General features: G+C 44.7%; 6 protein-coding genes across 6 annotated transcripts; 1 reads left to right on the forward strand and 5 right to left on the reverse strand.

Moving 5' to 3' along the window:
* Positions 1-505: 505 nt before the first annotated feature.
* On the reverse strand, positions 506-1,456 carry H6S33_010217 (uncharacterized protein; the record flags this gene model as incomplete). The annotated part of the gene is made up of 4 exons (XM_044841577.1): positions 506-772; positions 825-1,088; positions 1,145-1,316; positions 1,380-1,456. 4 exons carry the CDS (start codon positions 1,454-1,456, stop codon positions 506-508), a joined length of 780 nt encoding a protein of 259 aa, XP_044697360.1.
* A 1,615-nt stretch (positions 1,457-3,071) lies between these two features.
* On the reverse strand, positions 3,072-3,474 carry H6S33_010218 (uncharacterized protein; the record flags this gene model as incomplete). The annotated part of the gene is made up of 4 exons (XM_044841578.1): positions 3,072-3,120; positions 3,179-3,231; positions 3,303-3,381; positions 3,443-3,474. 4 exons carry the CDS (start codon positions 3,472-3,474, stop codon positions 3,072-3,074), a joined length of 213 nt encoding a protein of 70 aa, XP_044697361.1.
* A 2,855-nt stretch (positions 3,475-6,329) lies between these two features.
* Positions 6,330-9,448, reverse strand: H6S33_010219 (uncharacterized protein; the record flags this gene model as incomplete). Its single annotated transcript, XM_044841580.1, has 8 exons — positions 6,330-6,348; positions 6,403-7,311; positions 7,370-7,497; positions 7,548-7,682; positions 7,740-8,712; positions 8,776-8,877; positions 8,941-8,966; positions 9,029-9,448. The coding sequence occupies 8 exons, from the start codon at positions 9,446-9,448 to the stop codon at positions 6,330-6,332; spliced, it is 2,712 nt and encodes a 903-aa protein (XP_044697362.1).
* Positions 9,449-19,440: 9,992 nt separating this feature from the next.
* On the reverse strand, positions 19,441-20,508 carry H6S33_010220 (uncharacterized protein; the record flags this gene model as incomplete). Its single annotated transcript, XM_044841581.1, has 4 exons — positions 19,441-19,526; positions 19,586-19,770; positions 19,918-20,122; positions 20,334-20,508. The coding sequence occupies 4 exons, from the start codon at positions 20,506-20,508 to the stop codon at positions 19,441-19,443; spliced, it is 651 nt and encodes a 216-aa protein (XP_044697363.1).
* Positions 20,509-21,069: 561 nt separating this feature from the next.
* Positions 21,070-21,897, reverse strand: H6S33_010221 (uncharacterized protein; the record flags this gene model as incomplete). Its single annotated transcript, XM_044841582.1, has 2 exons — positions 21,070-21,392; positions 21,459-21,897. 2 exons carry the CDS (start codon positions 21,895-21,897, stop codon positions 21,070-21,072), a joined length of 762 nt encoding a protein of 253 aa, XP_044697364.1.
* Positions 21,898-25,052: 3,155 nt separating this feature from the next.
* On the forward strand, positions 25,053-27,961 carry H6S33_010222 (uncharacterized protein; the record flags this gene model as incomplete). The annotated part of the gene is made up of 5 exons (XM_044841583.1): positions 25,053-25,434; positions 25,612-25,906; positions 25,988-26,704; positions 26,956-27,191; positions 27,345-27,961. 5 exons carry the CDS (start codon positions 25,053-25,055, stop codon positions 27,959-27,961), a joined length of 2,247 nt encoding a protein of 748 aa, XP_044697365.1.
* Positions 27,962-27,993: the final 32 nt, after the last annotated feature.

Here is a 27,993-nt window from a genome sequence, read left to right on the forward strand (position 1 = left end):
TTGTACGTAGTACCAATGAGATAATCTTTCTTGTGGTACTTCAATTGTAAGCCAGGAACGAAATCGAAAACCCTATGTCTGCATGAGCAGTAAATTTGTCAAAGTTTGTTTACCACCTGGTACGGAACAATGACACATACGTATATAGCCTCGTTGGGTTTTAACATTATTCAGAATTCCCTCAAGGATCTTTTAGTGCGGTGCTTATAGAAAGTTTAATACCGAGGAGCGTATAGAATATTAAAATCTACATACTTTGATCGGTATAAATGATTAACTCTACAGGTTTCGAACAGAGTCTCTCACCAGCTAAGTATAGATGTTCTCGTGTAGCTATACTTCATGTCAAAAATGTTGGGTATGTTTGAATAGTCCTGATTGACCTGATTATCATTTAAAAGTATTTAAACCGCATCAACGAGCTCTTTGTACACACTGGGCTAAGCCAAAGATACACATAAGTAGCACCAAGCATTTACGGGGTATCAACCCTCAACCTCTAGAATTATTTCCTCCTCCAAACACTGACATAGTCTGAACCTTGTCCAACCTTGTGAGTCCTCTCAGGCTTATAAAAGAGGGCTTTCTTGAAATTATCTCCCAAGAGTTCATCATAAATTTTGCTCGTTAGGCCCCACGGCGGGCCCCCAGTCTCTGGAGGCTTGTAGAGCGGGAACTCAAGGCATATAAGCAGTCCATGTTGCGGTGCGATGAGTTCTGCCATCCGCGCAGCCCACTTGGAACGAAGTGTTGGATGGAGAGCGCAAAGGAACTACACTGTAATTAATAAACAAGCGTGTTACAAATCGCTAACCTAGACTCACTGTATAATCATATACAAGATCAAATCCTCCCTTTAGGTCGAAGTGCACCTTTTCGGCCCAATCACTCCTAAAAAAGTCACCCAAAACTATATGAGATTGTCCCCACATCTCGAATGAATGTTTTGACTGTGTGTTTTTCTCTTCCTCACTCTGCAAGGACACCCATTCACTGGCTGCCTTTATGGCAGTTTCGGAGATGTCGAGACCGAAGGCGTCGTAACCATATGTTGAGAGCAAGCTTGTATCATAGCCACGACCACATCCCTAATTGACAAATGAACAGTCAGAAAAATAGTAGATGATGACCTGGCCAAACCTACGGGAACCAACGCCCTCCTTCTTGTCTTCAATGCATCTTGCGATCTAAAGAAATCGTGTTCCTCCCATTGTGCGAGTAAATCGACCAACGCCGGATTCGGTGCTCCCTTATCCCAGGGCAATTCACCGTTATTCCAAAGCTCAGACCATTTGTCTCCGTGCTGTTCCAGCGGGCTAATAACCGAGGATAATCAGCAACATTGCGGGGTAAGATGGGCTCGGTAAGGGCTTAGATACATTGAAAAATGTTCTTTCAAACGCTGGCGCTCTTCTGTTGGTCTGTCTTGAACCGGGTCCTCTTGAATGGATGCCATTTCAGTGTCGGAGTGGTATTGTAACTCAAGATAGAGAAAGCCGTGATGTCACCTAGTACCTACTGGTGGTATATGTAGGTACTGTGGCCCGGGTTCTTCAAAGTGGATCAAAGTGAAGGATGATTTTGTACTGAAAGGAGGATGGTGATTATATTCAAGTGATCACCTATCCTATCACTATATATACTGATGTCCTTCCGCCATGCTGTTCTCTATCTTGGACGATAGTTACATCTCTTCTTGTGTGTCCTCTGACCACGTGACTGACAGTACGTGCCTAGGAGATTTAGGATTTAGCACCCTAACCCTGGGGTAGTACTTACTAGCCTTATTAGAATATCCCGGGCGGCCTAGTGACATTCAGAAGTGAGACAGCATACAAAGTCAGGCACGAAATAACTTGATCCCATGGGATTCCCCCTCTTCTTCGTTTCAGAATCTTCGAAATCATTGGACGACAGAGATGGCATATGCAAAGTAACTATTTTGGGAAGGATGCACTACACTTCTTTCGGAGAACTTAGTAGATGGCGTACTTTACACCTGTGAAAGTCTTCGACGTCTGTAAAAGCTTGGTTTGTAAGACATCTTTTGACAAGATCCTCTTGGGGTATGCACATCACTAATTAGCATTCCTCTTGTGTCAGAAGATGCCTCCAGACCGAAACTCTGCTACAATAAAGTCAAAAAAATAATATTAATTGTTTCAAAAGACACTCTGGTTTAAATTCGCTGAGGGCCCTACGAAGTTTATGGCCGTCCGTACAAGGTTACCTATTGGAGGACTTTGATGTTGCCCAGTATCCACTTCGTGGGTCGAGTTCCCGCTCAGATGCCGCGAGTTTTTTTTTTTTTTTCTTTTTTTTTCATTTTCTTTTTAGAAAATCGCAAAGTTTCCAGATGCTTTGACAAGAAAGTTCTTTAACTTTCCCGATAGGTTTTATCCAAACGTTTCGAGAAGAAGCCAGCAGTAATAATTTTGGCGTCAGTCCAGGAAGAGGTGTGGTGAGGTCAGGCCCGAAGATCAGCAGTAGGGATGCTTTTGCGCGGATGAAGAAATATCTCCGATCAATTATACGAATACAATTTGTAGATCAGGTTTCTCTGGGCTGAATGTCTGCCGGGCTGTTAAATTATCTGTATTTTCCCGAGCGGGTCGATGTCCGCATTGTTCACATTCTTGGAATGTTGTCGGGTCTGTTGCTCGAACGAAGAAGCCTGCCGAAAAACACCCTCGAGGTTCTTATCTAGTCAAGAATGTGCACTCTACGTTGATGATTGTTACGCGGTTTGTTCAGCTGATCAATATGCCAAACATTGGAAAAACGTGGGGTCCAGGAATCAACAGCTGCGTCTCCAACTTGGTTATTGCTTGATTCACACCTTAACTGAGACCAGGCCAAGTTCAAATAGCAAGGTCGGCGAAAAGACGGGCCGGAGTTAGCTAAGCCTGCAGTAAGGTACATGCCTATCCATAACTGATTTTTTTTTTCCGGCCTGGAAGCGATGTATATGATTGGTAAACCCCAGGATAAGAGATGTGAAATAATATTTATTTGTGCCGCAATTCTCAGGTCCCGCAAAAGCTGCAGCTCGGGATCTGGGATCCATCCCTTTACAAAGCACAGCAACACACACACAACGTCCTGGCAATAGATAGATACCTGGATATATCAGTTGCGAAAAAATAACCCTAGTTAGGAGTCAAGAGGGGGCGAGAACTTAAGAGCACTCGAATTATTTGTAAAGCCCCTCGTCTTGAGGCCCCCGCCCCCCTTAAAAACACAACATTAAATAAGTGCGGTGATAAGTATATTTGGGGTCTGATATTTGTGCCAGAACACACGCCATGTCTTGCATGCCAGCCTTGCAATGCTGCACTAAACTGATCTGCAAATCTTGATTCTCGGGGCGGGTGCTCAATACTTTAAATTAGCGAACCTGAATACGGCAATGGTAACCATTGAGGTCCCCAACGGAACTCACCGTAAAACAAGTGGGGCTTGTTTCCCACACATATGTGTACATGTGAGTACACGCGTTAGCCTGCTCCACTCCTCCTCTTCGGCAACTTGCTTCCTCAAATCGGGACGTCAAACAGCAGTGCTTTTATATGCACCCCCTGGATCCTGCCGCTGGAGACATTCCGGATTCTTAACATTCCTGAGTGGGGGCACAACCTTCAAGCTACTTCAGGATAGATTGCCCTCCGTTTCTCTCTCGCTTAATTAAGGTGTTGCATCACTGTATTGCATGCAGAAGAATCCTGTAGACTGTGCAGTTGTTCATTAAGGTGGGGTGAAAGGAACAGTAGCCCTAGCCGCGGGTACGTGCGCATGTAGTCTTCCCAAATTGACTTATGATGAGTGGAGACACTACACAAGTATCTATGGTTGCCACCATACCCGAAGGAAGGGGTCAATAAAAGGAGGAGGTTGCCCCCCTTTCCGCTGAATTTTGACTTAATCCACCTTTGACGTCTGATCGTTTCACATACCGCAGCCAGCAACGTCCACCAATCTCTTAGCCACATCTAGGCTGGCATCGTGGATATCATTCTATATTGAAAGATATCCTGAACCTTAGCATCGAGGATATGTAAAATAATGGACCTCGAATACAGCAAAACCTCTAAGAACGGATTCTTATTGTCGAGAGCAAAACTAAAGGAGACTCGAATATTATGGGAGCGTACCAACTATTATCTGCCTTTCGAGAGCTCTCTTGAGGTCACATAAGAGGGATGTTTGAAACCCTATCATAATCCGTCAGCAACATTGTCTACTCGGCCTTTTATATCATAATAAATGAAAAGGTTTAGATAACGGCCTTGGAACTTTGGGGATCCTTAGTATTGCGACACAATGCTCGATAACATCAGGAGTCTGATTCATTCCATAAAAAACATCTGCGTTCTCTGATCACAACAATGAATGGTAGAGGCGATTGGTGCTCAGCGTCAGGTTTGAGAGATGTGGTTATTATCTTGCACCCTAACCCTATGGGTACATCATGACGTCTGAAGACCGCTCTGACCGCAGAATTATCTAATACTCAACTACATCAGTACATGTTCATGATGAAACACGAGAAACCTACCCTTACCGCAATTTTTCGAATCCGTCTCCAGGCTGCCGACGGTAAATCTTCTTGTGCCTAAACTTTTGGTGCCGACAAAAGTTACAGAGACGGAGCGATGAGAAAAGAAGCGGGGTCAGTTCCAAATATACGAGTGTTTAAAATTCGAGCATTAACAACACACCCGTTTATTAGGCCTGTTATTGGCCCCTCCTAAGGACATAAGTTGAATTTCATGTGGGCCAAATAACCACGCGGCAAATAACCTGGGGTTTATGCTGCTTAATATGCATCAGAGCTCGTTGATCTTCGATAGAAATAAAGGCAAATGTATGCTCGCATTTTACGCATCATATTACACCGAGTTGTTTGTTGCAGACTGTTCCAAGGTCGAAGAATCCCAGCACTTCTTGACGCTTCTGTTGATCAAGTAGCTGTGTTAGACCGACCTCAGATCCAGTTTGCATCTTAAGGAGGCGCATGGATTCAGTCAGCCTTCGTTGATAGAGGCGAGTCTCTGGGCAGGCCCTTATTACACTCCAGTACTTGGGCCTTTCGCTTATCAGGGACTCACCCCAGTACAGCAAGGAAACCACCTAGGGCAAGTTGGGCGTGATAGTCCATCTTTGGCGAAAGAAGGTTACCTTTACCACCATAAACATCGTCTTGTGCCGCGTGCAGTATGCATCACCTCTGCTCCAATCAGGGACTACCACCAAGACCACTAGATCTTCACTGAATGGTGGTTTTTTTCTCACCCCATTGGAGCCTAGGCCCTGCCCAAAAGAATTAAAGACAGTCATGGGAGAAACATACACACTAGAGAGACCACCCAATACGCTAAATAAACGGGCCTGGGATAAGAAATCCAAGCTGCCAAATTACTCTGGCATAGGACGACGGGTGCCAACGCTTATATTATGATGCAAAACATTCTATTTTACAAAGATGTGCCATCACACCACTTCATCAGCACACGCCTCTAAACTAAGCGGTTGTAACTGGGAATCGGGTGGTGCTGCTGCATTGTCCGCCAGTTTTGAATAAGCTTCTGAGGCTGTGAACTCTGCGCTGCGTCGAGGGGATGAATCACATCCGGAGCCGCTATTTCATTCCCTTAAAAATGCACAAACACTTGAGCTTACGTCCTTCATTCAAAACTAAACCCCGAGTTCCATTCTGCATTCTGCATTCTGCATAATCCACACTTATGCGTCCGCTTTACCAAATTAACTTTCACGGCAGGGCGCAGGGAGCAGCATGGATCACAGAAGCTTGTAACCGCCTCCCCGCATGTATGCCTCTCAATAAATCCAATTTATCCAGCCAAGACTACGGCAGGACTGGGTTTTGGGATTGATGCCGCTTTAAGGTTTAATCTCAAAAAATCTCATTTCTGAGAGCCGTCGGGGTACAATTTATTTCCGGCTTCCAATATCACAGTACATGCCTGTAAACTTCTCATCACTACTGAAAGTGAGAGAACAAATCAAAGGAAATTATCAATACCAACTCGGACGATTTAAAAAATATTCGCCAAGAAAAATAAACCAAAAAGATTAATTTCAATCTGTCAGATTTACTAGACTTCCAAAGAAAGCAAAATATACAAAGCTAAACGAGAATAAACAACGACACTTCGCAGAAATGCACAAGTACCACCGGGGCCAAAAAAGGCTAACAAACCAGCTACAAATAAACCCTCCCTAAATGCCGGAACACCAGGAGCCGCCGCCATTTTTACATAGGAAATATGTTATAACGGAGATTTGGTTTGAATATCCCCAAATCCATATCACACACTCTTTGCAGCCCTTGGGGCATTTAGCCTCTTCAGCACTTCAACGCTCTCCTGTATCAGTCCCCACCTGATGCCCTCCATGCTGCCCTGGACGACCGTCAACAGGCCTGCCGTGCGCGTCTGCCACCTCATGTGCACCAAATCCTCCCAATTATCGGTGTTCATCTGTCGCAGGTAATGGCCCATGTCTTGATGTGCATCCCAGATAACTTCATCTTCTGACGCTTGAACGCCCGGGCCAACAGCTGAGGACGAAAATTGGCCATATGCCCAACAAACCAATGTTGCCACATACATCGACCAGGGAACATGGAAATGTTCAGGATATAATTGAGGTCGACCAAGAGACCTTACTAGGATCTTAACTGCGTGCCATGTCGCAAGTTTGGCAGCAGCAGTACTTGCCCACTGCTGAATCTCAAACTTGGCCCCTTGATGTTCATCTCTCTCGGAAGTCCGTTTGAAGATTCTGCTGTCACCAGCGGTGGTGATGAGGTTGTGTATATTTGTGTGGAGGGAAATGTAGGCCGAGTGATACATGACCATATTTTGATCGCTGGTAATCTGGGAAAGATGTGGACTCACGTTAATGTTGTAGTAAGTCGCCCACTTCTCGTACGCCCGCAAAAGTTGCGCTTGCTTAGCTGCAGTTTCCTCTGGGCTTGGTCCTATAGGAGATGATCGTCTATGGAGGTCAAACCCGACAGATATCAACCCGTGCAATATAAACATGGAACTCAGGGGTGATAGCACGGGAAGCTGGCGCTTAGGGTCCAGGAAGATACGAAGAGTTTCCAGAAAGCTCAGAGTTTCCATGTGACCATCCAAATATCCCACCCATTCTTGAGATGTGTTGGCATTCCAAAGGAATTCTTCGCAAGGAAGATACACGCGGTGATCAAATGCGGTCTGACACATCTCACGACCGAAAATCGTAGCTTGTTGTACATCCCAGTAAAAGAACAGCAGAGCAACCCTAGGACAGTTAAAAACAAGCACCATTACGACCAACGACAATATTTATCACGGCTTACCTTTTCCGCGACTCAAGATCTATCCAATTTTGCCATTCATTGTCATAATTTAACTCCAGTCCTGATCTGTGATAACGCTTAATCTGCTCTAGAGGATCTGTTGTTGGAATTTCGCTACGTCGTAGAAGCTATGATATAATCAGGAGAGATCGCAAATAATAAGAATAGGGAGCTTTACTTTCATCAGGATAACATCAAGCGGTGCACCATCAAATTGTGGCCTTGTGCACTTCATTTTTCCGAAAATATCGGTCAATAAAATGGTTTGCTGCAAGTAGGTACTGTTCGAATTGTGCGTTGAAAACTCATCAGACTGATACCTTGTCAGCTTGTAAACATTGCAAGTTATTGAATATGAGAACAACCATACATTGAGGATCAGCCCTTTTACTTTATCATACAACATCATCCCAAACTGATGGTCTTCGTCGGATGCAAATGAGGCTCCTAGTGCAATTACAATCGCAACCAACATAACCAATTGCAGACTTGGTACAAATGTGGGCCTGTGGAGTACCGGAAACAAAGGATGGAATTTCGTCCAATAGTTTCGGAGGTATTGTTGCATTGAAGACGCACTGGTACAATCGCTAGTATGCAAATTTGGTATGTTACCTAACAACATCAATACCTGGGACCGCACTCTATCATCTATTTGATGGAAGCTGGGATCGCAGTTCATGGCCACATTTTGATAATGAGTCGTTTCTAATGGGTTCAGAAATGGTAAACCCGTGTTCTGAGCGGAATTCATCTCAATAATTGACTGATCTTGAGATGTACTGTCCTCAAATAACCAGGCATAATTCTCCCATGTTGGCATTGGCTTTGCGTACAAATGGTGGTCCATAGATAAGGCTGGAGGCCGCTGCATTATTTCTGGGTGTGAAGTCGCAATAAAGTGCTCTGACTGTCTCTGTGGCTCGCTATGTTGCAGATGAAATGGAAGGTGAGCTCTTCGAAGTCCGGATGGAGAGTTTGCATCTGTAGTGGAATAGTCTAACTGGGAGTCTGCAGAATTGGATATTGACATATTTGGCGAGAAACCGGATGTATAATTTGTCATGGAATTCGAAGAATGGGGCGTCACCAAAGAGGATGCAGAAGGAGTAGATTGATGGGGCGAATGAGAGGTAAGGATCTGTGGAAGGGCGTTCATATCCGTATGGACTCGAGGCGTTGCATGAGGATTAGAGTCAAATACATGCGCATTTCCCCCATAATCACTTGTTGGTACCGGACGAGTAGACATGCCCGAAATTCCGTTTATACCGTATCGAGCGGCAAACCCAGTATTTCTAGCCAGTGCCAGTGTCTGAACTGCTTTCATGGCTTGCGTTGCGCTGAAGGAAATAGGTTAGTTAGCCTCCACCCCAGCTGGCCTTGATCAAGTCTGCAATACTCACTGTCGTTCTGTATGGCGAGACAAGAGATCCTGCCGGACAAACGTCCGTTCGCACATTTCACATTTGTAAAGAACATCTGTATTATGGTTTAACTGATGGCGACTAAGTTCAAATTTTGTTAGTACCACAAAACATACAAGACCTGGCTTTCCCGGAAGTCAGTACCGTAAGTGTTCCGCTCTCGTGAATACCTATCAACGAAATATCAGTCCCGCAATTAAATGACATTCAAATATAAATATTAATGGCAGACCTTATCGCAACTAGGATGATTGCATGCGTGTACCCGTTTACCTTTCTTTGCCCGACTTATTCTCTGAGTTGGCGTCGTCCCTTCTTTGATAGAGGGAGATGATATGGTAGTCATGGTGGTCGAGGTATCTTTTGTGGAGGTGGCGGTATGTTTCTTCTTAGTTGTGGATCGCGCTGTTTTAGTGGTGGCCCCCAATGTTACCGGGGAAGAAACAGACGTCGCAGCAGGGACGGTGCCAGTAGAAGTAAAGGACGGACTTCTTGATGATGACAATACCTCCGATGCGGGCGATGACGATACAGATGGCCTGGGTTGATATAAATGAGGCGGGGGAGATTGCTTTACATGAATAGCGTCGTGAGTTCTCCCGTCACTCGAACCGGTAATTTGGCGGGACGGGGCGCTTTTGATATCTGCCATGACTTGACTGAGAGATGTGATATTGTTATAGCTTGCAGTGGCCCTGCCTCTTTTTCTTCCTCATTCACTACCCCGTCGGCTCCTGGTTAGCTCAGCCCTGTGAGCCGGACTCTATTCTTCCCGTCGGCGGCTTTCTAACGGGGTGCAATATCGAATACAAAGACTTAGTGGTGGGTATAGGAGGGAGGGGACAGAAAGCCGGGTGTGAAGTTGGAAGAGAAGATATTAGACCCTACCAAAAGACGTTGTTGATATTGTCGATATCACAGAAGGATGATCTCGAGCTTCCTGTAAAGTACAGTCGAGGGAAATCTAAATCTAGGTAGTAGGTACCTACAGTAGCTGTAGGTACTGTACGTACTGGGGCGAATAACAACTAAAACGCCTCAACAGCCACTATTGATCGATTGGTTTCCGGTAAGGTACTCTTTCTATTCCTCTAGTTCCTTTTTTTTCTGTCGAACTCCGATTTCGATTTCTGACCTCTCAGATCCGTTATCCTCCGTTGCTCTCACTTCCACTCACACACTCTCTTTGGTCGATGCGTGAAATAGCGAATCTTAGAGAGCAGTGCGGCGATGGTCACGGAATGTAAGTGAGTACGCCGTCAGACTCGTCATGGGTATTTCGAACATCCAGAAAAGAGGTGCAGCATCAGCGCTGCGTGTTTCTGGTCGAAAATTCCCCGTCTTGATGTCCCACACATCTGTAATGCGGCTGAGCTATGGATCTTCTCTCGAACCTACTCGTGGGAAAGAACTGAACAGCCTCAACCTGCTTATCCCTACTAGCCCTCTCCTACTCCCTTACTTCCCCAACTCAACTCTCTCCAGGGTGTTCTCCCTTTCTTCCTCCCCCCAGAAAAACAGCCATTTTGGAACATAATTGAGGGGGCAGGGGTCAACAGTGTGCAGGCGGTTTGCTGAACCTCGTTGGTACGGTGTGTGGCCAAGTCCCTTCCCCAACCCTGCGCAGTCGGTCGCGGGAGACACAAACGTACCGTCGGTCAGCTGGATACAGAAAATGGCCTAGATGCCAAGAAACTACACAGCTGCTTATCGGACAGGCGATTGGCTTGCTAACCGGAGGTGAGCCTATGCATCGGTAAAACGGTTAAGACCAACGGCGGGAAATGTTCCTTGGGAAGACATCTGGTAACCCATATGGTTGAATGGAGTTCTGTAGAGTCAACAATCGTGGATACTGGGTTTTCCCACTTGGTAACCCTAAGACTTATTACCCTAGACGTCTACTACTATTTTGCGGTCGAATTGCCTGAACGAGTAAGGACCAGAAATTCCCGTGGTAACAATGCTTCCATTTTGCTTCTGCAGCATTCTTTCGGGGAGATGCCTTTCCAACAAAGTAAAGTGCGTACAGTACTTGTCCGTGGTTTTGGTTGCACTGGATGCAGCTTGCCATAAGTGTAATACCTTTGTTGAACATGCCTTGATATCAATATCCCTGCTTGTGGTGTTTGAATCACCAGTCACCCAAGGGTTCCAACAGAGAGGAATTGACGCCATGCAACTTGATAAAGCTACTTGAGGATACGTTCCCTCTGCACACTAGATCTACATCTGAATTTACCACTTATAATTTTGATTCCAAATTAACATCTTCAGCGGCCTTCACTATTCCCTTTATTTTGGAACCTGGTGCTTTCTAAAGATGTCGTGAGCACAATATCAACCATTTGCTTTTTAATTGGAAAAAACGCTACATACATCCTGGTTCCAACCAGGAAAGGGAAGGCGGGACCAGAAAAAAGAAAAATAGCACATATCTTCAAAGCGCTTACACATTTACCCACAGAGCGGTCTTTGGAAAAGTGTACGATTCTCCTTACTCTATTACGCATATTTCTCGGGTTATGTACTGCCGCCTATTAGATGCAGCTTTGGGTTGATACCCACAACAAAAGCTTTACATTTGCCACAAAATCCATAATGGATTGAGTGCCCGTCTACCTTTAGATGAGTTGCTGATATTCAGGTCCCCAGAAAGTTCGGAGAAAATGAGAGACAGCATGCAATCTTGATACATGACAAACCGCGAAAATGATCCCACCACCAATCCGTACTCAGATATACTAATTTACAAAAACACCATGGTTCATCGTACGATTGTTGATGATTTGCGGCATCAGCAAACCCTGTTAGACCCCGCAGGGAATAGGGTTAGCCAACGAACCGGAGTCTCGGTAAATGTTAGGTTTATGGGACAGGATCTCCAAGAACGAAAACGTGTTATTGCGCCGCAAAAAAAAAAAAAAAACTACAGGAATACTATGAAATTTGAGAGTATCCTGGCGAAATCTTTAATCTCGTACCCATCTACCATTACACCGAAGCGCTGGTATGAAGTACTGAAGGTATGTATTTACAATGAAATTCCTGGCCGATAGGCGTCGCTAACAAGAATCCGGTCTATCTGATTTGGGGGTAAGACAGCTGCGACCAATTGATTACTCGGCAGTTATTGTTTTGGCTAGAACCAATCTAAACAGACCACTAGGAATTCCCCTTTCTGCGGAGCTGCAATCTATGCTTGAGCACAACTTCCGGTCGACTACCTATTCGTATTTCACAAAGGGAATGGGAGTTCTCAAAAAAGAAAAGAGAAACAATTGGACCCTAGAAAATCATCTCAAATCAAGAACTTTCGGGTAATTTAAATATTACGCGGTGGCTCAATGCCTACATCAAAAAGAGGATGGTTAGAATTTTTATTTGTCAAGTACATGCAGTACTTAGACCACTCAAGCTTTGATATCGTGGGAACCAGAATACAAGAAATTAGAGAACTCGCGTCAAATCAACGTGGTTTTCGCTACCAACGCTTATCCGCTAGTTAGGTTTGTGCAGCACGGGCAAAGCTACTCTACTCTACGCTACTCTACACTACTCTACACTGCCTCACCACGACCTGCAATATCGAAGGATTCGGTCTCATGATTAGAGATTTATTATAAAAATACATTTGCAGCTATTAGGTTCCATGCTACCACCCTATCCCTTCTCAAGATATTTCTCATAAGGAAGTTCAATAAAGCCCTCAATATCCTAATCGCATACATAAGTACCTGCTGATAGAACACATCAGTCCTTGCCAAGCATGCACAGCCTTAAATAGATACATGTATTTGTGTTCAAGAATACTGATCATGATCATCAGTTAAGACGTCAATTTCGTTTAGCAATGTGGTGCTACACCGTGCCACGAAGACTTGCTCGATCTTAGGGGATGCAAAGATTGCATGTGGAACAGCCAACCCTCACCGAATCTTGCTGGCTCTCTGCGGACGAACTTTAATTACGTCTATAAGGCAGTTTTCTCCAAATACTTCAGCAAAGATGCCAACCCTGGTTTTTTCCCAATTATATGTGAGAGGGGTCACATTTCGGTAGCTCTAAGAGCTAATGAACTGAAGATGGTGATTCTAGCACCTTGAACGTCCATCTTCCAGGGATAAAAAAATGAGACCAGATATCAAATCTTCAACAATGATAAATGCCAGCATGTATTTCTGATACTCCGAAGATCCAGTGGACTCGGGAGATCAAGCTACATGTTACTAACGTTATTTAGCCCTACACAGACTATACAATTAGTGCTGTATACATCCATTTCCTTTGCAGAAGATGCCGGGGTAATTAATATTCATCGACAACTACCCGAGCCGTTTATGAAGTCGCAATGTGCCTACTCCCGAGATCAATACCCAGTATGCAGGGGCAAAGTTGAACATCACAATTGACCGGTTTCCTGCATGGCGGACGCATAAAATAACGTTAGCGGAAACAAGCCTAGATCTAAAGTTGTGGGGTGATGCAGCAGGTAAATACATGTAGGTACTCTACCGTCGGCAAGATCTGCTGAAGAAAAAAATAGATCCCCACCTGGCAAATGGTGATACAACAGAGCCGTTGATACAAACCAACGTCCCATATGGACCTCAGTATCTAGTCTGGTTGCCATGATATTTCGGCAGAGCACCCGGAGTGGCTGAAACAGAGACCAACAGCATATGGTCTGTTTTAGATTTGGAGGGAAACCCCATGTGTTCACCGAGATCGATCCTGACGAAAAATACTAATGCTGATGCTGTCTCTAATATCCATTCGTTTATGGGAACCCGCGGCTTACTTCCTACGTATACGGTGAGACCTAGTGTTGGACTCAATTAAGGGCGGGTAAATCGCGAAGTCATGTGATCACATGGAGCAGGGTAACTAACCTCAGATCCCAACTAACAACCATGTCACTCCCCACGATGCAGCTGGTAGGTGCAAAACGCCATCCCGGGACTAACACCTCAAAACATTTCTGGGCATTTCTACTAAGCTGAAATCTCCAAGCAAAAATAAGCATTTTTTAGTAGGCAACCTATAATTATCACGAGCAGGTCCCAATAGGCCGAAATCCTCCCGATAGTCAAAAATCCATAGGATCGGGCACGCAGCACTCACATGCCAGTGATATAAATAATATATGCGTTTTGTAATCATGAGACTGCGTATTTACTTGTGTATGTATCTACAAACCGCTCCCTGACACCTGCGTGTTTTTAATATATCCGGATGAATGCTCATGGGAATCTTTCTTTTGTATGTGAGATGATGATTGATTCGTCAAAAGGTTTGAAACGTTACCAGAAAGCTCTACATAAAGCGGGGTAAACACCCGGACTCCAGATGGATGGATAGATAGATTTTGTGTGTGACCATAGCGGCTGGTCAATCATGAAGGAGATCCCTATGATCGTATCATATCACCAAAAGAATTTATCGGAACAGCATTTTACCAGGAGAAATCTCGGCGACCTAAAGACAATGATCCTATTGGATTGGAAGTCTAACGTACTCGTTACACAAGTTCTGTAACGCCTTGGTTTTTTAAGCCAAAAAAAACAAAGCTCAACCTTACTTACGGGACAGGTACTACTACTCGTAGTTTTTTGGCGTTTCCGGACGCAACTGCTATTGCATACACAGAAAAAACTCGCCAAGGCTATCTTTTGTATGGCATGCAATAGCAGTTGCGTCCGGAAACGCCAAAAAACTACGAGTAGCTAGAACTACGACTGAATTAGCAACAGGCATTCAGTTAGGCGTTTTCTCGGCCGAGTGTTGGGTTCTCTGCGAGTCCTAGATCAATATGTTAACATGGTTCAGAGCTTTCTATAGTATGGTTCGTGAGTTCCGTCCGAAATATCAAGTTCCTATTCCTCATGCCAAAAATATCATTGGCCCTATATCACCATCACACAATCCCATCGCACAATCGGATACTCCCCGAGTATCGCGTCAAGCTCACTTAGTTCCGGATATCTTCATGAGTATAAAATGTGCAAATCCGCAGACATGCCAATTAACCAAACGGCCAGGCATGACTCACGACGCGCGTCCAGAAGAATCATTGAAAAATTTGAGTTGAAATATGGTTCTGACGGCGTCAAGACCATTCATCCCCGCCCCCTATAGCCCTACCTAGGGACCGCATGTACATACATATATGCAAGAGTGTAGAGTAGTAGAGTATGTGTGTGAACGGGCACACACCGAATGCACGCATGCGCAACACAGACCGGGAGGGAGGGGATCCTAGATGAAACTTGATGTTCCAGAAGATTTTGCATGGCATTTGTTGAGTAAATAACTCTTGTACAATACATCGATCTCTAGCCCGTGTTTGTCCCTATATTAGTATTTCTCACGTTTTAGATACATAGATGTGCATAACACTGTACATGGAGTAATTTCTTACTAACCACGAGTTTAAACCACTTCCAAATACTTAAGTGTCCTCTCTGAACCATGCACAAGCAAGCCACCCTTGATGAAGCTAAACATATTAATGTGCAGGGCCAGGATCGGGGCGTGCTACCTACCAAGCTGAGTCGAAATCCCTACCAAAGGTATAGAGAACAGTAGACTATAAGCGAAGCACGTGGCGGACAAGGTGTGCCGTCATGTCGGGCCATATTCCCTACTCCATGACTGCGTACTAAGTATTGTAGGGGTACAACCTCTTCACCATTTACTTAGACAGGGCGGCCGACTGTAAATTGACTTCCTAGCTGTGATTAATACAATTAATTAGTGGGACTGATCATGAATGAATTCAACTAATTGGGTGTATAAATAGATCTTAGTGGTGATATGTAGGTGCAGGACCGGTGCTGTGGTGTGAATACATACATGTATTATAGGTGTGAGTGACTTATCCGACTACCCCATGCCCCTCCCCCCCCCCCCCCCCCCCCCGCCTATGCGTCCATGTCAGAGTGTCTCCGAAAACCCGGACCGGCTGTCAAGTGCACGGTCATATGTATGGGCATTAACGAACTCTGCCAATAACAATTTTTGTGACCTGACTTCTTCATCTACCTACCTACCTACTCCGCAGTAGCTCTCCATCTTTCACTCTAAAATACCTATCTGGGTGCACCTATTTGGAATTCTCTATCCTATGATCTAGTTCCGATGTTCAATTTTTCCCTTGGCGACCGTCAACAGCAACTCGAGGCTCAACTCGAGGCTCAAAAGTGAAACAATAGCGCCCGGACGTTCGCTTACGGCTGGGTGATCTGTGCAACGTGACCCGAGTTGGCTGTCCGTAAGCTGCCGACGTGAGTGACGATCAAAAAGAAATTTTAAACAAAGTGGGATGTGTTGCCCGGCCAAATGGAGGAAGGTACATGTAGGTTTGGTTGAAGATGATCATGTCAGTAGCTAGGCAGCTGGCACCTAACTAAGGCTCAACCAAGGCACAAGGCTCAAATGCGGCGCGGAACCTCTCCAAATGAATACACCTACATACAGTCACAGTCAGCAGCTGTACATTCTCATTCCAAGCCCTTTGAACTAAACCCGAAATAATCCGCAAGACGGAATAATCAGCAGTTTGATACGTATGAGTATGCCCTCGATAGACTTGTACAATCGTTGCCTTAATCTTGTGACCGTATTCATGACAAAGTTACGTTTTAATATGATACCATCTTGGAATGACATTTCTCAGGATGATATCAGTGGCCGTTACATAGTTTGGTTTATTCCAATCGATCTGGCCAAGCGGGCCGGAAGCTAGCTTCTGAAACTGGTGAGCCTGACCAAAGAGCTAGAGATGGTGCTTGTAGGCTTAAATTCCTAAGCCATCTAATGGTGTAGTGGTAACTTAGGCTCTTCAGAGCTATCAGTTCTTAGGAAGTAAGAATCATTCTCTGGAGTCTTGCCTCATAGGAGCTTAAGCTTCGTTCATATTGCAAATACATATCTACAGCCTCTCAATCCCGAGCTTGGTGAAGTTTCTGTATCCCCCTAAAGTAGCTGGTTCTTACGAAAAGCGGACGTATCGAGACTGCTAATATATCGATGAATATATCTTGGTTTAAATTTTTCTGGAGACGATTTCAAATATAGATATGTGTGAGTAAATAAAGGTTGAAGCTCATAACGTTATAACGTCGACACTGTGTACGTGGCCTGGGTGCGATGTAGAAGGTTCACTCTCTCCCGAAGTGTAGTGCAATACGTCATTCCTCGCTCTGAAGAATACCCCGACCCCCAAAGACTCGTAAAATACACTTCCAGCTCCAAGATGCATTTTATTAGGTATCTCTTAAACTTCCATGCCAAGGGAAAGACAATGCCGTAGACACTCCACAACTCTGTTTTAGCCTACTAAGGAAGTTCTCTGCCTCTAGCAAACACGCACAAACGTTCGAGGTTGTGGTCTCAAAACCATTTACTAACCCTAACCCATGAATCAGGAACGCAGTTTTAGTCACGGTTTATCACTCGACATATAATTCTCGGCGGAGTCACGGGACTTTATTTCCTTTATAGAGTACCATATACAATACATACACTAATGAGGTTTAGAGATCTATAAATGATTAGGTGGTCCGGGTCGATACTAGATGTGAGAGGGCACTGCTTTTGTAATTGTACTCTAAAGATTACAGCTCTAAAGTCATACATCTATATCTAAATCATCTAACTGGACGCAGATTTAAAATCTTTTACTTGGTGAATGCTAGTCATGAGTTATCACTCGGCTCAAGTTCTATCAGGGGATGCTACAGTACAATCTCCTTATAAGGGTTCGGGTTATAAGGGTATTAGCCTTATCAGGGTAGGCGTTGGGGTCCTCAATGGGCTTCGTAGGCACAAATTTGCTCCTCCTATAAGGGTACACGCCCTATAAGGGTACGACTTCGCGCCACTTTTGTACCCTTATAAGGAGATTGTACTGTAACTCATTGGTTGTATGTACTAGATCTACGGTACTGTATTAAGTTGGCGAAAATACCAAGTTAGGACTAAATTAAATTTTAATTAATGATGGATAATGAATGAATTATCAGCCAATCAACCAATGTGATGAGTTGATTTAAACTTTATTTACTAGCGATTGTGCATCAAATATATATTCGTGGGGCACTTTACAATTCTTCGAGTTCAGGCCTTCTTATTCAGCCCCCGAAGGACCAAGGAAAATAACGGTGTAGGTCTCACCTAGCTAGGAAAGTTTGGTGGCCCTTACCTCCGCAACACCAACAGCCACCATTACCATTCATCGATAAATTCGATCCGCAAAAGCAATATTTCCTATCTACTCTCAAAAGCAAGTATATACGGATTGTTTCTATGGGTCCGATACAATCTCCCGATTTTGCAATTCTTCTCCGTTACACCCTTAAGCTCTACAATGTTTCAGTTAATCATTCCCCCGCGGACGGCTACATATCATAAAGATGGTATCAATCATGACTGACACCGGTGGTGATAGATCTAGCTATAGGAATGGTTATTGAAGGAGAGTTGTCATATAAGCCAGTGACAGCCCGTATCATTCCGCGACAACCAGCTGCAGCTGCAGCACATACGAAATTTAATAAGCTTTGTTTACATATAAACATCATTGATAACGCAAATAAACGAAAAAAAACGAAAGAAAACTCATCCTTCCCATCAATCGCCAAGCTAAGCCCTAAAAAGCAACTGCATTGTATACATGTAATGATTCCGATTCATCCATTCCCCACTTCAGCCACAAATCTAATTCCAAAAATAATCCGCGGTAACGGCAAGGTATGTGGCAGGGTCTTCCTCTTCCGGGAGTAGAAGTGGTTAGGAAATTTATGCCGACAGTAAAGGATTTGTAAGTGAGGCTCATAATTCATGCTCAGACGATCGGCACTAACAATCCAGACCACAGTTGACAATGACTTCAATCTTATCCCACATCAATTATCTTATCGGGGTGGGGTTTTGTTCTATTGCCGAACGGAGGGGGTAGTGGGGTTATATGCGCGGGTATTGAAGAGAAGTAAATATGAATCCTTGCCTTTAAGGCCCATTTCCTCCTCCCCGGCCCCTATTTATTGCAGGTTCGAGAGGACGAGCGCCTCGCCAGCTGTGTTATGGCATCCGCTCCTCGCGTGCCTACAGCAGATATTCACGTTTCTCAAATTCGGATTTATTAAAAACCACACGAGGTAAAAACCATTTATTTCCTTCATGTCGGAACAATTTATCCCAGAAAATTTGTATCTTATCGATTTGGGGCGTCGGAATCGAAGAAAATGAAAGGATGGAAAAAAAAAGAGGAAAGAAGTTTACGAAAAGAGGAAAATAAGACCAAAACCATAGATACGCACTCCACTAGCTCCAGTAGAAGAGAAAGAAAGAAAAAAATAGATACCAAGGGACAAAAGACCAACCACTCATTAACAAACAAGAACGAAAGGAAATAAAAAAGCAATTAGAAAGATAAACCGTGATGAACTGAGGGAAGCAAGTGTACATAGAGGACAGGCTTCTCTTCCTCTGCGTCTTCGTCCCCTCGTCATGATCAGGAGGAGTCTACGCCAATATCAATTGCCAGTGCCCACCACCCATAAGAAAAACATTGAAAGCACGTTCTAATCACTAATACCATACAGCCTGTCTGGTCACTATGGCCCGAGTCTTGGCATGCATTTAGGATGCAATTGTCATCTCGGCCCGTAGTTTCCGCAGTTCTTCTTCGTCGTCCTCTTCTTCACGGATTGGTACTTTCCCTTTGACTAGTTTTAAGTTAGTCCCCCCAAAAAAACATCTCGAAGATAAAGGACAGGGGCCTTACCAGCACTGATATGGGGCGTTGATGTGATTGGTGCAGATGGGGCGCCAAGCATCTTGTCGTCCAGCACCTCTTGCTCCAATGCGTCGAGTTGGTCCTTGAGATCATCGTCTTCAGTTGGATCGTTGATGTTGATAATAGCGTTGCTGATCTCGTCGGCAATGTGCTGTTGTTCTCGGATTTCTTCCCTACATTTATGATATTATATTAGTAATCTACTCCTTAAGGTGAAGAAAAAACGAATGAGGTCATAGCAGTAAGCAGAAAACCAGATTAAACTCATGCTCTCTGCCAAAGCTGTGTTCCTCAAATATAGAAAGGGTTGTTTCACATACATTGTCTCGTCCACCTTATCCACATTCATACCACCATGTATGACTTTCATTGCGTTGCTAGCATTCTTCATGACCTTGAGTGTCTCAACGTTCAGGTTTGCTGTCTCGACTGCGTGCATTTGCTGTTCCAAGGTTGCTATTTGTGATTGGGTAGAAGCCAAATGGTTTACGTGCATCTTTTTGCGTTTGAGCGCGGTCATCGCAGCTATCTCACTGTTAGTCCATACCCGAGATCACGAGATGCACACCAAACCACCACCCCCGAACCTATATTCCCTGTGTAGCCCCAGTGCAACGGTAGATAACATCTACATTAAAACACTCCAGCCCTTTCATCAAGACATCGGACAAGCACCCCAGGCACGGTTCAGGAGGTTATGATGGTATAAGAAAGAGGGGGAGGGGAAATCACGAACCTGTCTTATTGGTCTGCACATTTTTCCTCGCGATATTGTCCTGTTCTTCTATTTGCTGTTCAAGATGCTTCTCCTTCTTCTGGAGCATCTCCAGCTGTTGTCTAACATCGAGAATAGCCTTCTTCGGAATGTCCTTCTTCTTTGCCGCCGAGGGACCAAATAGCATGTTCCACATTGTAGGTGACGTAACGGGTTGAAGGGACTTGAGCTGGCTTTTTTGTGGATATCTACTGAGGGAGAGAAAGAGAAAGCGAACGATGGAGGTAGTCTAAGTCGTACTGCGAATGGAGACGAAGGTGGAGATGCTACGGGGGTCGGGAGACGAGGTTGAAGTTACGAACCTGGGCTGACGAAGCTTGGTGTAGTCACAAGCCTGATGATAGAATGACTCAGCAGTTTCTGTACCACACGCCACAATCTTTATCTGGAAGCCACAATAGGATCTTGAAAAGGGAAAGCTTTAGAAATGACTGCATGGAAATTTTCCCAAAAGTTGTAATAATTCTACAAAATGTTTTTTATCAGGGAAAAAAAAGGGAAAAAAAAACCTCCACATCTCGTTGAATTCCAGAGACATCCACGAGGACACTTACTTCTTTATCAAGCAGGCATCATGATAACCGCCACTATTTCAAAGTGGCTGACTCATCATACACTATGTAGCCCACGTTTGATAACACAGAAGACTTAACTCGAAAGCTGAAACTCAAATAGAGATAACAAATCAGCGACCCTATTATTTTGCTCTTCGAACTACCAAATCGCTCCTCAGCACCCATTTCCCAACTCCACCATCCTCACTCACTAACCTACCCTCATGCAGCATACAATCCCTCCCATGCCTGTGTAATAGTGCCAGTCCCTTTTCTGGCTCCACAACAATCTCCTCACTTTTTAGCTTCTTCGTAGCTTCTGTGTAGAAAACCGTTTCCCCGCCGACTATACCATCAGCAGGGCCTGTGAGGTATATTAGTAGCGTCCATGTTGTCTCGCAGGGTATTCTCGAAGACCCAGAAGCATTGGGTGTGGGGAATGAAGGAAGGAGGTTGGAATCGTCATCTATGCTATTGGTTAGAAACAAAAAGAAAAAGGAAACCAGTAGAGTGATTATGCATGGATACAGACAATGTTTGTCAAAAAACTGTCCCTTCATGTATCTATAGATCCTGATATTCGGATTTAGCCCCACCACTTCTCCACCCCACAACCCCACCTGATCTTCCTCTCTCTCCACAATCTCCTTAAGTCCACTCTGCTCCCATAAAGTCTTCGCAAACACTTCGTCCATGGTTTGGAACCGATCATTAACGCGTACTGCTTCACCCCTCTTCGGTTTGCCGGGGGTTGTCGTAAGCGATATATTTTTCTGGAGGAAGGAGAGGTACGTGTTGCATAGAGTTGATGTGAAGAAGTTTGGGATCGTAACGATTTGCTCTGGGAGGATTGACTGCAAGGAGAGCGAGGATGCAGGGAGGAGAGGATGGAGACGTGGCCAAGGAAGAGTAGGTGGGGCTACTGGCAATTCTTTCGGTGGGAGGTTTTTGGCAGGTTTTTTGGGTGCCATTTTGCACGTTGATGATGGGTTTACTGGTTGAGTCCGTGATGATGCTAGGATTTGTCGACAAGCCAGGCGCCAAGTCTGTTAACGTTGCATTCACTAGAAATAAGATAGGTACAGCCTCCGGTAGAATTATTGCGGAAATGTGGCGTTGGAGAATCGCTCTGTTCTCGGCGTGATCGTTGTCCCTGTTTTCCACAATAATTCTATCGGAGGCTGTAAGTACATGTAGCTACATGTACCTAGAGCACTAGGTGTGAATGATAGAACCGACAGGTTATTCACACTCGGATTGAACAAGTTGGTCCTCTACTAGCATACTATAACAGGCGTAAATATAAAGTTACATGATTTTGTTCGAGTACTGCATACCGGCACAGAAGTAAAAACAACTTGAATCCGTGAATCAATATAAATCATTACGATAGTAAATACAGCGCACTACACTATATATAGTTAGTCAAGATAATATATGCACCCCAGTACTAGTTCACCCCGGCTCGAAACGTCAAATTGTCTCTATTATTCTCACCCTATATATTACTTAGGCGTTCAGTAAAAGGTCGTGAATCACTGAGTTACGCCTTAGTAGTGTCTCCCACAATATAAAGTCGCAGCTACCTAATGGCCAGTCCCATCTCCTCTGATCCTCCTCCGTCTCTAGGTTGACATATCTGCATACTACCTACTGATATATAGTAGAGATCGAGATCTTACATCTCGTAACGAATATCTGTGCAAATGTACGTTACGTAAGTACGTACATACGTAGTCCTGGGTTGGAGCTTAAGCTTATAAGGGCCGGCCCGGCCCTAGGCCTGATAAAAGAGCAAAGACGATAACCACATTTTTTGAAGCGTGAGAAGGGTTGGTTAATCGAGGTCTTTTTATATATGTGCTACCAGTTCGACTAACTGAGATTATCGCTATTTCACTAGAATTGGTTGAGAACCGTTTTGTGAGGTATTCGAGCTATGTAGGCCGCCCATAGTTAATTAAACTATAACCACAACTAAACCATTAATTAAATTTATCAACATAAACTCTACATCAATCTCTAGAACTTACGGAGTGGATATCCATCAAATTCCCTGCTCCCTCTTTGATTTTAAAGTGACGCTTACTTAGTAATGTATCGAAACTTCCATTTATAGATATAGCCCATCAGGGACATGTCAATTGGGTCCGATTAGATTTCAACACGTGCTTGGCAGACCAACCAGGTTATGTATGTAGCTATATAGCTACACATACTCGTAGTTTTTTGACGTTTCCGGACGCGACCACTATTGCATGCCATACAAAAGATAGCCTTGGCGGGTTTTTTCTGTGTATGCAATAGCAGTTGCGTCCGGAAACGCTGTGAAATTGCGAGTACTCTAGAGTTTTAATGAAACACACCAATACGGTTGTACATACAAGTGCGGGCATCGAAACACCCATCTCCACCGTTATCCTCATCCACCCAGTGGGGCAGGATCCTATTGGTCCCGGTCTCGTTTTAAACAAGCTGGGTATTTTTTTTTTTTGTGAAATGCGATGCGGTTGAATGTATGGGAGATGCTCATCAACTGGAGCAAGTAGGTACGTTGTTTACTACAGGTATGTTTGAGATGAGGTGATTTAGCCATCCATTGGATCTTGCCGACCATCTAGAAGGCTTATTTTGTATGGATGGAGGCCGGGTGGTGAATTGCGTCACACGCACGATAAGGAAAAGGAATTATAGGATGTACTATGCAGCACTGCGCGACACTCGTTAATTACTTAGGTGTCTCTTCTTTGCGATCCCGAGTCGGTCATAGCTATATATAGGCATTCTCAGTTTCTGATAAGTACATGTACTGCTAGTGCTTGAAACGATCAATAATAATTTCGAGATTTTTAATACATATTTGGGTCGATGAGCCAACCTCATCAATGCGGTGCTGGTTCACATCTCCTCGGTGTTAACTATATGTAGAATATGTATCATATTGTCTTGATCGCCGGGACAGACGAAAATCGACCCGTATACTTATTTCCTCGGATCATTTAGATTTTTCACCTTTGCACCCGCGTACGCGTGCAGATAACCAAATGCAGTTTCAATCACGACTACGACTTTATTTTAATAGTTTCAACTTTGCTAATTAGCACGGCAGAACGAGCACCGAGATGAAATTCGAAACTCGTGACATCTTGTACTCACTGCATGTACGTAGTACCGGTACATGATGGTGTGTTTAATACATCTATGCTGCTATGTACCTATATATCAGCTACATGTATATAATATATCACCCCCACATTTAGACTAGGGTATAGAGTACGAAAATGGAACAGACGGGAGTAATTCCATGGACTTCGTCTTTACTGCTATGATTATGGTTACATGCAGCTATTGATGATAAGGTCAATAATAAAGTACCTTGTATGTATGTACCTACATGCTCTAGATTAACCCACCTCAGAATTATCCACCCAGAGCTATCTTCCAGGCAACTACCGAACCTTGCTTACCATCACTCACCGACAACCGGCCCATCACCTTCACCTTCTTTTTCTGCTCAACCCTCCTTTGTTTGTGTCACACCCGAGGCCAATGATCGACAAAGATCCCTGGGTCTTGGCAATAAACCCTACCTTTCTCGGTTCTATTACCTTCCGTCATTGCGCATCACGACCTCCTCTTGCATGTGTCGAGAGATTTATTGCTTTTAGAGGATCTTATTGCGATTTTCATCAATACTGTCAATATACCTTACAGCAGAAAAGTGCGTAGCTAGCCTGATATTCAATATTCTATTTGATATTGTGGGGTAACCCGACATTCAAGGGAGGTACCTAGTGCTTAAACTTTGGGGGTAGGTGAGACTTTATTTGATCGATTGTTTCGTTTGCTTTTAAATCTTGTTTACTTTTACATTTAGTTGAAGCTTCTAACAACATCAAAGCTTCAGGTTTGAATTAACGTCTACCTGTGATTGGCCTTACCTTATTCTTCTATAGGCGAGTAGCACCAAATATTAAGCTTCACCATACGTTTCCTTCTAAATGCGCACATGTGCTTACTTACACCTTATCTTGAGTAGCATCTAGTGTTGAGACCTCAAACATATTCTACCACCCCAAGAACATCAACGTCGTTGCCTACCTATAATAGCTAGGTGTGCTCCAAGATGCATCTCATACATCACATCCTACCCTTGATATGCCTCCTATTCCTCCAAGTATTCTCCCAAGATGAAGCTGTAGGTGATAAATACCTTCTCGGCGTTGGTCGTGCCGATGTCACTGGGCCCGTCGTTGAGATCGGAATGATGGGGTACGCCGACCTCGCACAGAAAGGATCAGGGCTTCGACAGCGGATACATTCTCGAGCGTTTATAGTTGCAGATGTGAATAGTCCGGAGGACAGATTCGTCTATGTGAGTGTAGATGTGCAAAGTGGTGATACCGCGATAAGGGATGGTGTTCTAAAGGGGCTGGAAGTGGCGTTTCCTGGCGTTTACGGGCAGAACAATGTGGCTGTGGTGGGGACGCATAGTCATGCTGGGCCTGGTAAGTACCGATACCTCATCTTTGACACTCTGGAGTGATATTTCATTTCTTGTTATGGAACCTAAATTGGAATTGGAGACTGTTGTTGGGTTGTTGGGAATCTTAAGTGGAATTGAGTTGCAGGAGGGGGTCAAAGTTTATTTTACTGTACCTGAGAGCTTATTCGGATCACTTTAGGTGCATGGCTCAATTATCTACTCCCCCAGATAACGACGCAGGGGTTTGATTCGCAGTCGTACTCTGCTATCGTGGAGGGCATCGTTCTCTCTATTAAGCGGGCTCATACATCGCTCACGCCGGGCTATCTATCCCTTGCTAAGGGACTAGTAAGTGATGCAAACGTCAATCGTAGCCCTTATGCGTATGAGGCAAACCCGGCGGAGGAGAGAGCCAAGTATGAAGATGTGGGTGGAGATGTAGATAAGGAGATGACGGTTCTTTCTTTTAAGAAAGAAGATGGCACGCCTCTTGGGTCTGTGTTCCCTGAATATATCTTCCATTATAATGATCTATTACACAAGAACTTATCATTGACTCTAAAAAAGCATTACAGGCTCCTCAATTGGTTCCCCGTTCATGGGACCTCTCTCTACGGGAATAATACACTCATCGCTGGGGACAACAAAGGCTACGCCGCTCTTCAACTCGAAAAAGATCTCGGAAATGGCTTTGTAGCTGGATTCTCTCAAGCTAACGTCGGCGATACATCTCCAAACACTCTCGGCCCAGTCTGCCAGGATACCGGACTAGAATGTAGATACGAGGACTCAACATGCAACGGGGTCTCTCAGCAATGTCGAGGTCGCGGCCCGGCGTTCCAAATCTCTGACACGGAATCGTGCCGCATTATCGGGCAGACACAGTACTTGGGAGCGAAGCAGATCTACAACAGCGGTAGTAACAGTAGTAGTAGCGGCAGCGGTAGCGATAGTAGCGATAGTAGCGCAGCGCAGACACCCGTGTCCGGCGACGGTGGGATCGTGCGCAGTCTACATACGTTTGTCGACTTCGGAGCAGGGTACAAGTTTAAGCTCTCTAACGGATCTATGTGGAAAACATGCAAGGCTGCGTTAGGGTTCAGCTTCGCAGCTGGAACCACGGATTGGCCAGGTTTCGCGGATTTCACGCAGAACGATCCAGGCGCGCCTAGTAACCCGTTTTGGCTACTTGTTAGGAATTTGTTGAAGATTCCGACTAAGGAGCAAAAGGATTGTCATGCTCCAAAGCCAATTCTGTTGAACGTAGGTGAAATGGATCAGCCCTATGCTTGGTATGTCATGGCTTTCTTTTTGGTTTCTTTCTTTTGTTTCTTTTTCTTTGCCTTCTTTCTCGATGAGTATCGGTGCCCCTGGAGGTTTGAGATTCTCATCGTGTCTATCGTGCTTCTCGATCACTACAAGATCAAATGACATAAGATCTTGGTGAGAAGGGAGTAAGATATGATAAAATTCTATTATTCTTCCTCGCCCGAGCTTCCATGCAGAAGATCGGAAGCTAATGCCCTGGTAATGAATCCGTTAGGACACCGAACATCGTCGATATTCAAATGTTCCGCGTAGGGCAGCTCGCCATCATCGTGGCACCTGGAGAAGCCACGACGATGGCAGGACGTCGCTGGAAAGCAGCCGTAGTTGATGAACTCGACAAGTTGGGAATAATTAGTAAAGAATCCGGATGGACGGTGCTCGGGGGGCCAGCCAATTCGTACACGCACTACATCGCGACTGCTGAAGAGTATGCCATACAGAGATACGAAGGTGCCAGCACACTTTATGGGCAATTTACGTACGTGTCTTGAAAATCATTCTCTTTTTTTCCCCGGTACCTTTATTTTTCACCTTTGAAACCCCCCTCGAACTCAATTCGAAACTCGCCCGACTGTGTGGGTTGTATGTCTTGAATCTTTTTAGGATTCTTCGTCTTCTACAATCTGTTCTTCTTGGCGCTTCCGGTTGCTAACTTTGGAGGGGAGCATTTTTGCTTCAACCGCATTGAATGGAATAGCTTGGATGCGTACATATCTCTTTACAAGACCTACGCACCGTACCTCGCCGCAAAAGTTCCGTCAACTCCCCTGCCCACGGGCGCTAAACCGCCGATCAACACCAATAATTCGATCTCGCTTATCACTGGCGTGGTGCAAGATAGCCCGCCACTAGGAAAGAGCTTCGGGAGTGTCCTGACAGACGTTATGGGTCCGTACCAGATCGGCGCCATGGTAAAGGTCGTCTTTGTCGGGGCGAACCCGAGAAATAACCTGAGACTGGAAGGAACATTCGCAGCAGTTGAAAAAAACGAGTCGGGGACGTGGGCCAGGGTTAGAGATGATACCGATTGGAACTTGGTCTACGAGTGGAAGCGGACAGAGGAATTGACCGGACAGAGCCAGGTTACCATTACGTGGACGGTTGAATCGGGTACACCGGCTGGGCAATATAGGATTAGGTACTATGGCGACTCAAAGGCGCTTTTTGGAGGGAAAATCACGGCGTTTGAAGGCGTTTCGGGGGTGTTTAACGTAGTTTGAGGGCAGAGAGCATGGGAATACCGAATTTGGAC

The sequence above is a fragment of the Morchella sextelata genome (assembly GCF_020137385.1).
Source record: "Morchella sextelata strain SCLS chromosome Unknown scls_4, whole genome shotgun sequence".
NCBI lineage: Eukaryota > Fungi > Ascomycota > Pezizomycetes > Pezizales > Morchellaceae > Morchella > Morchella sextelata.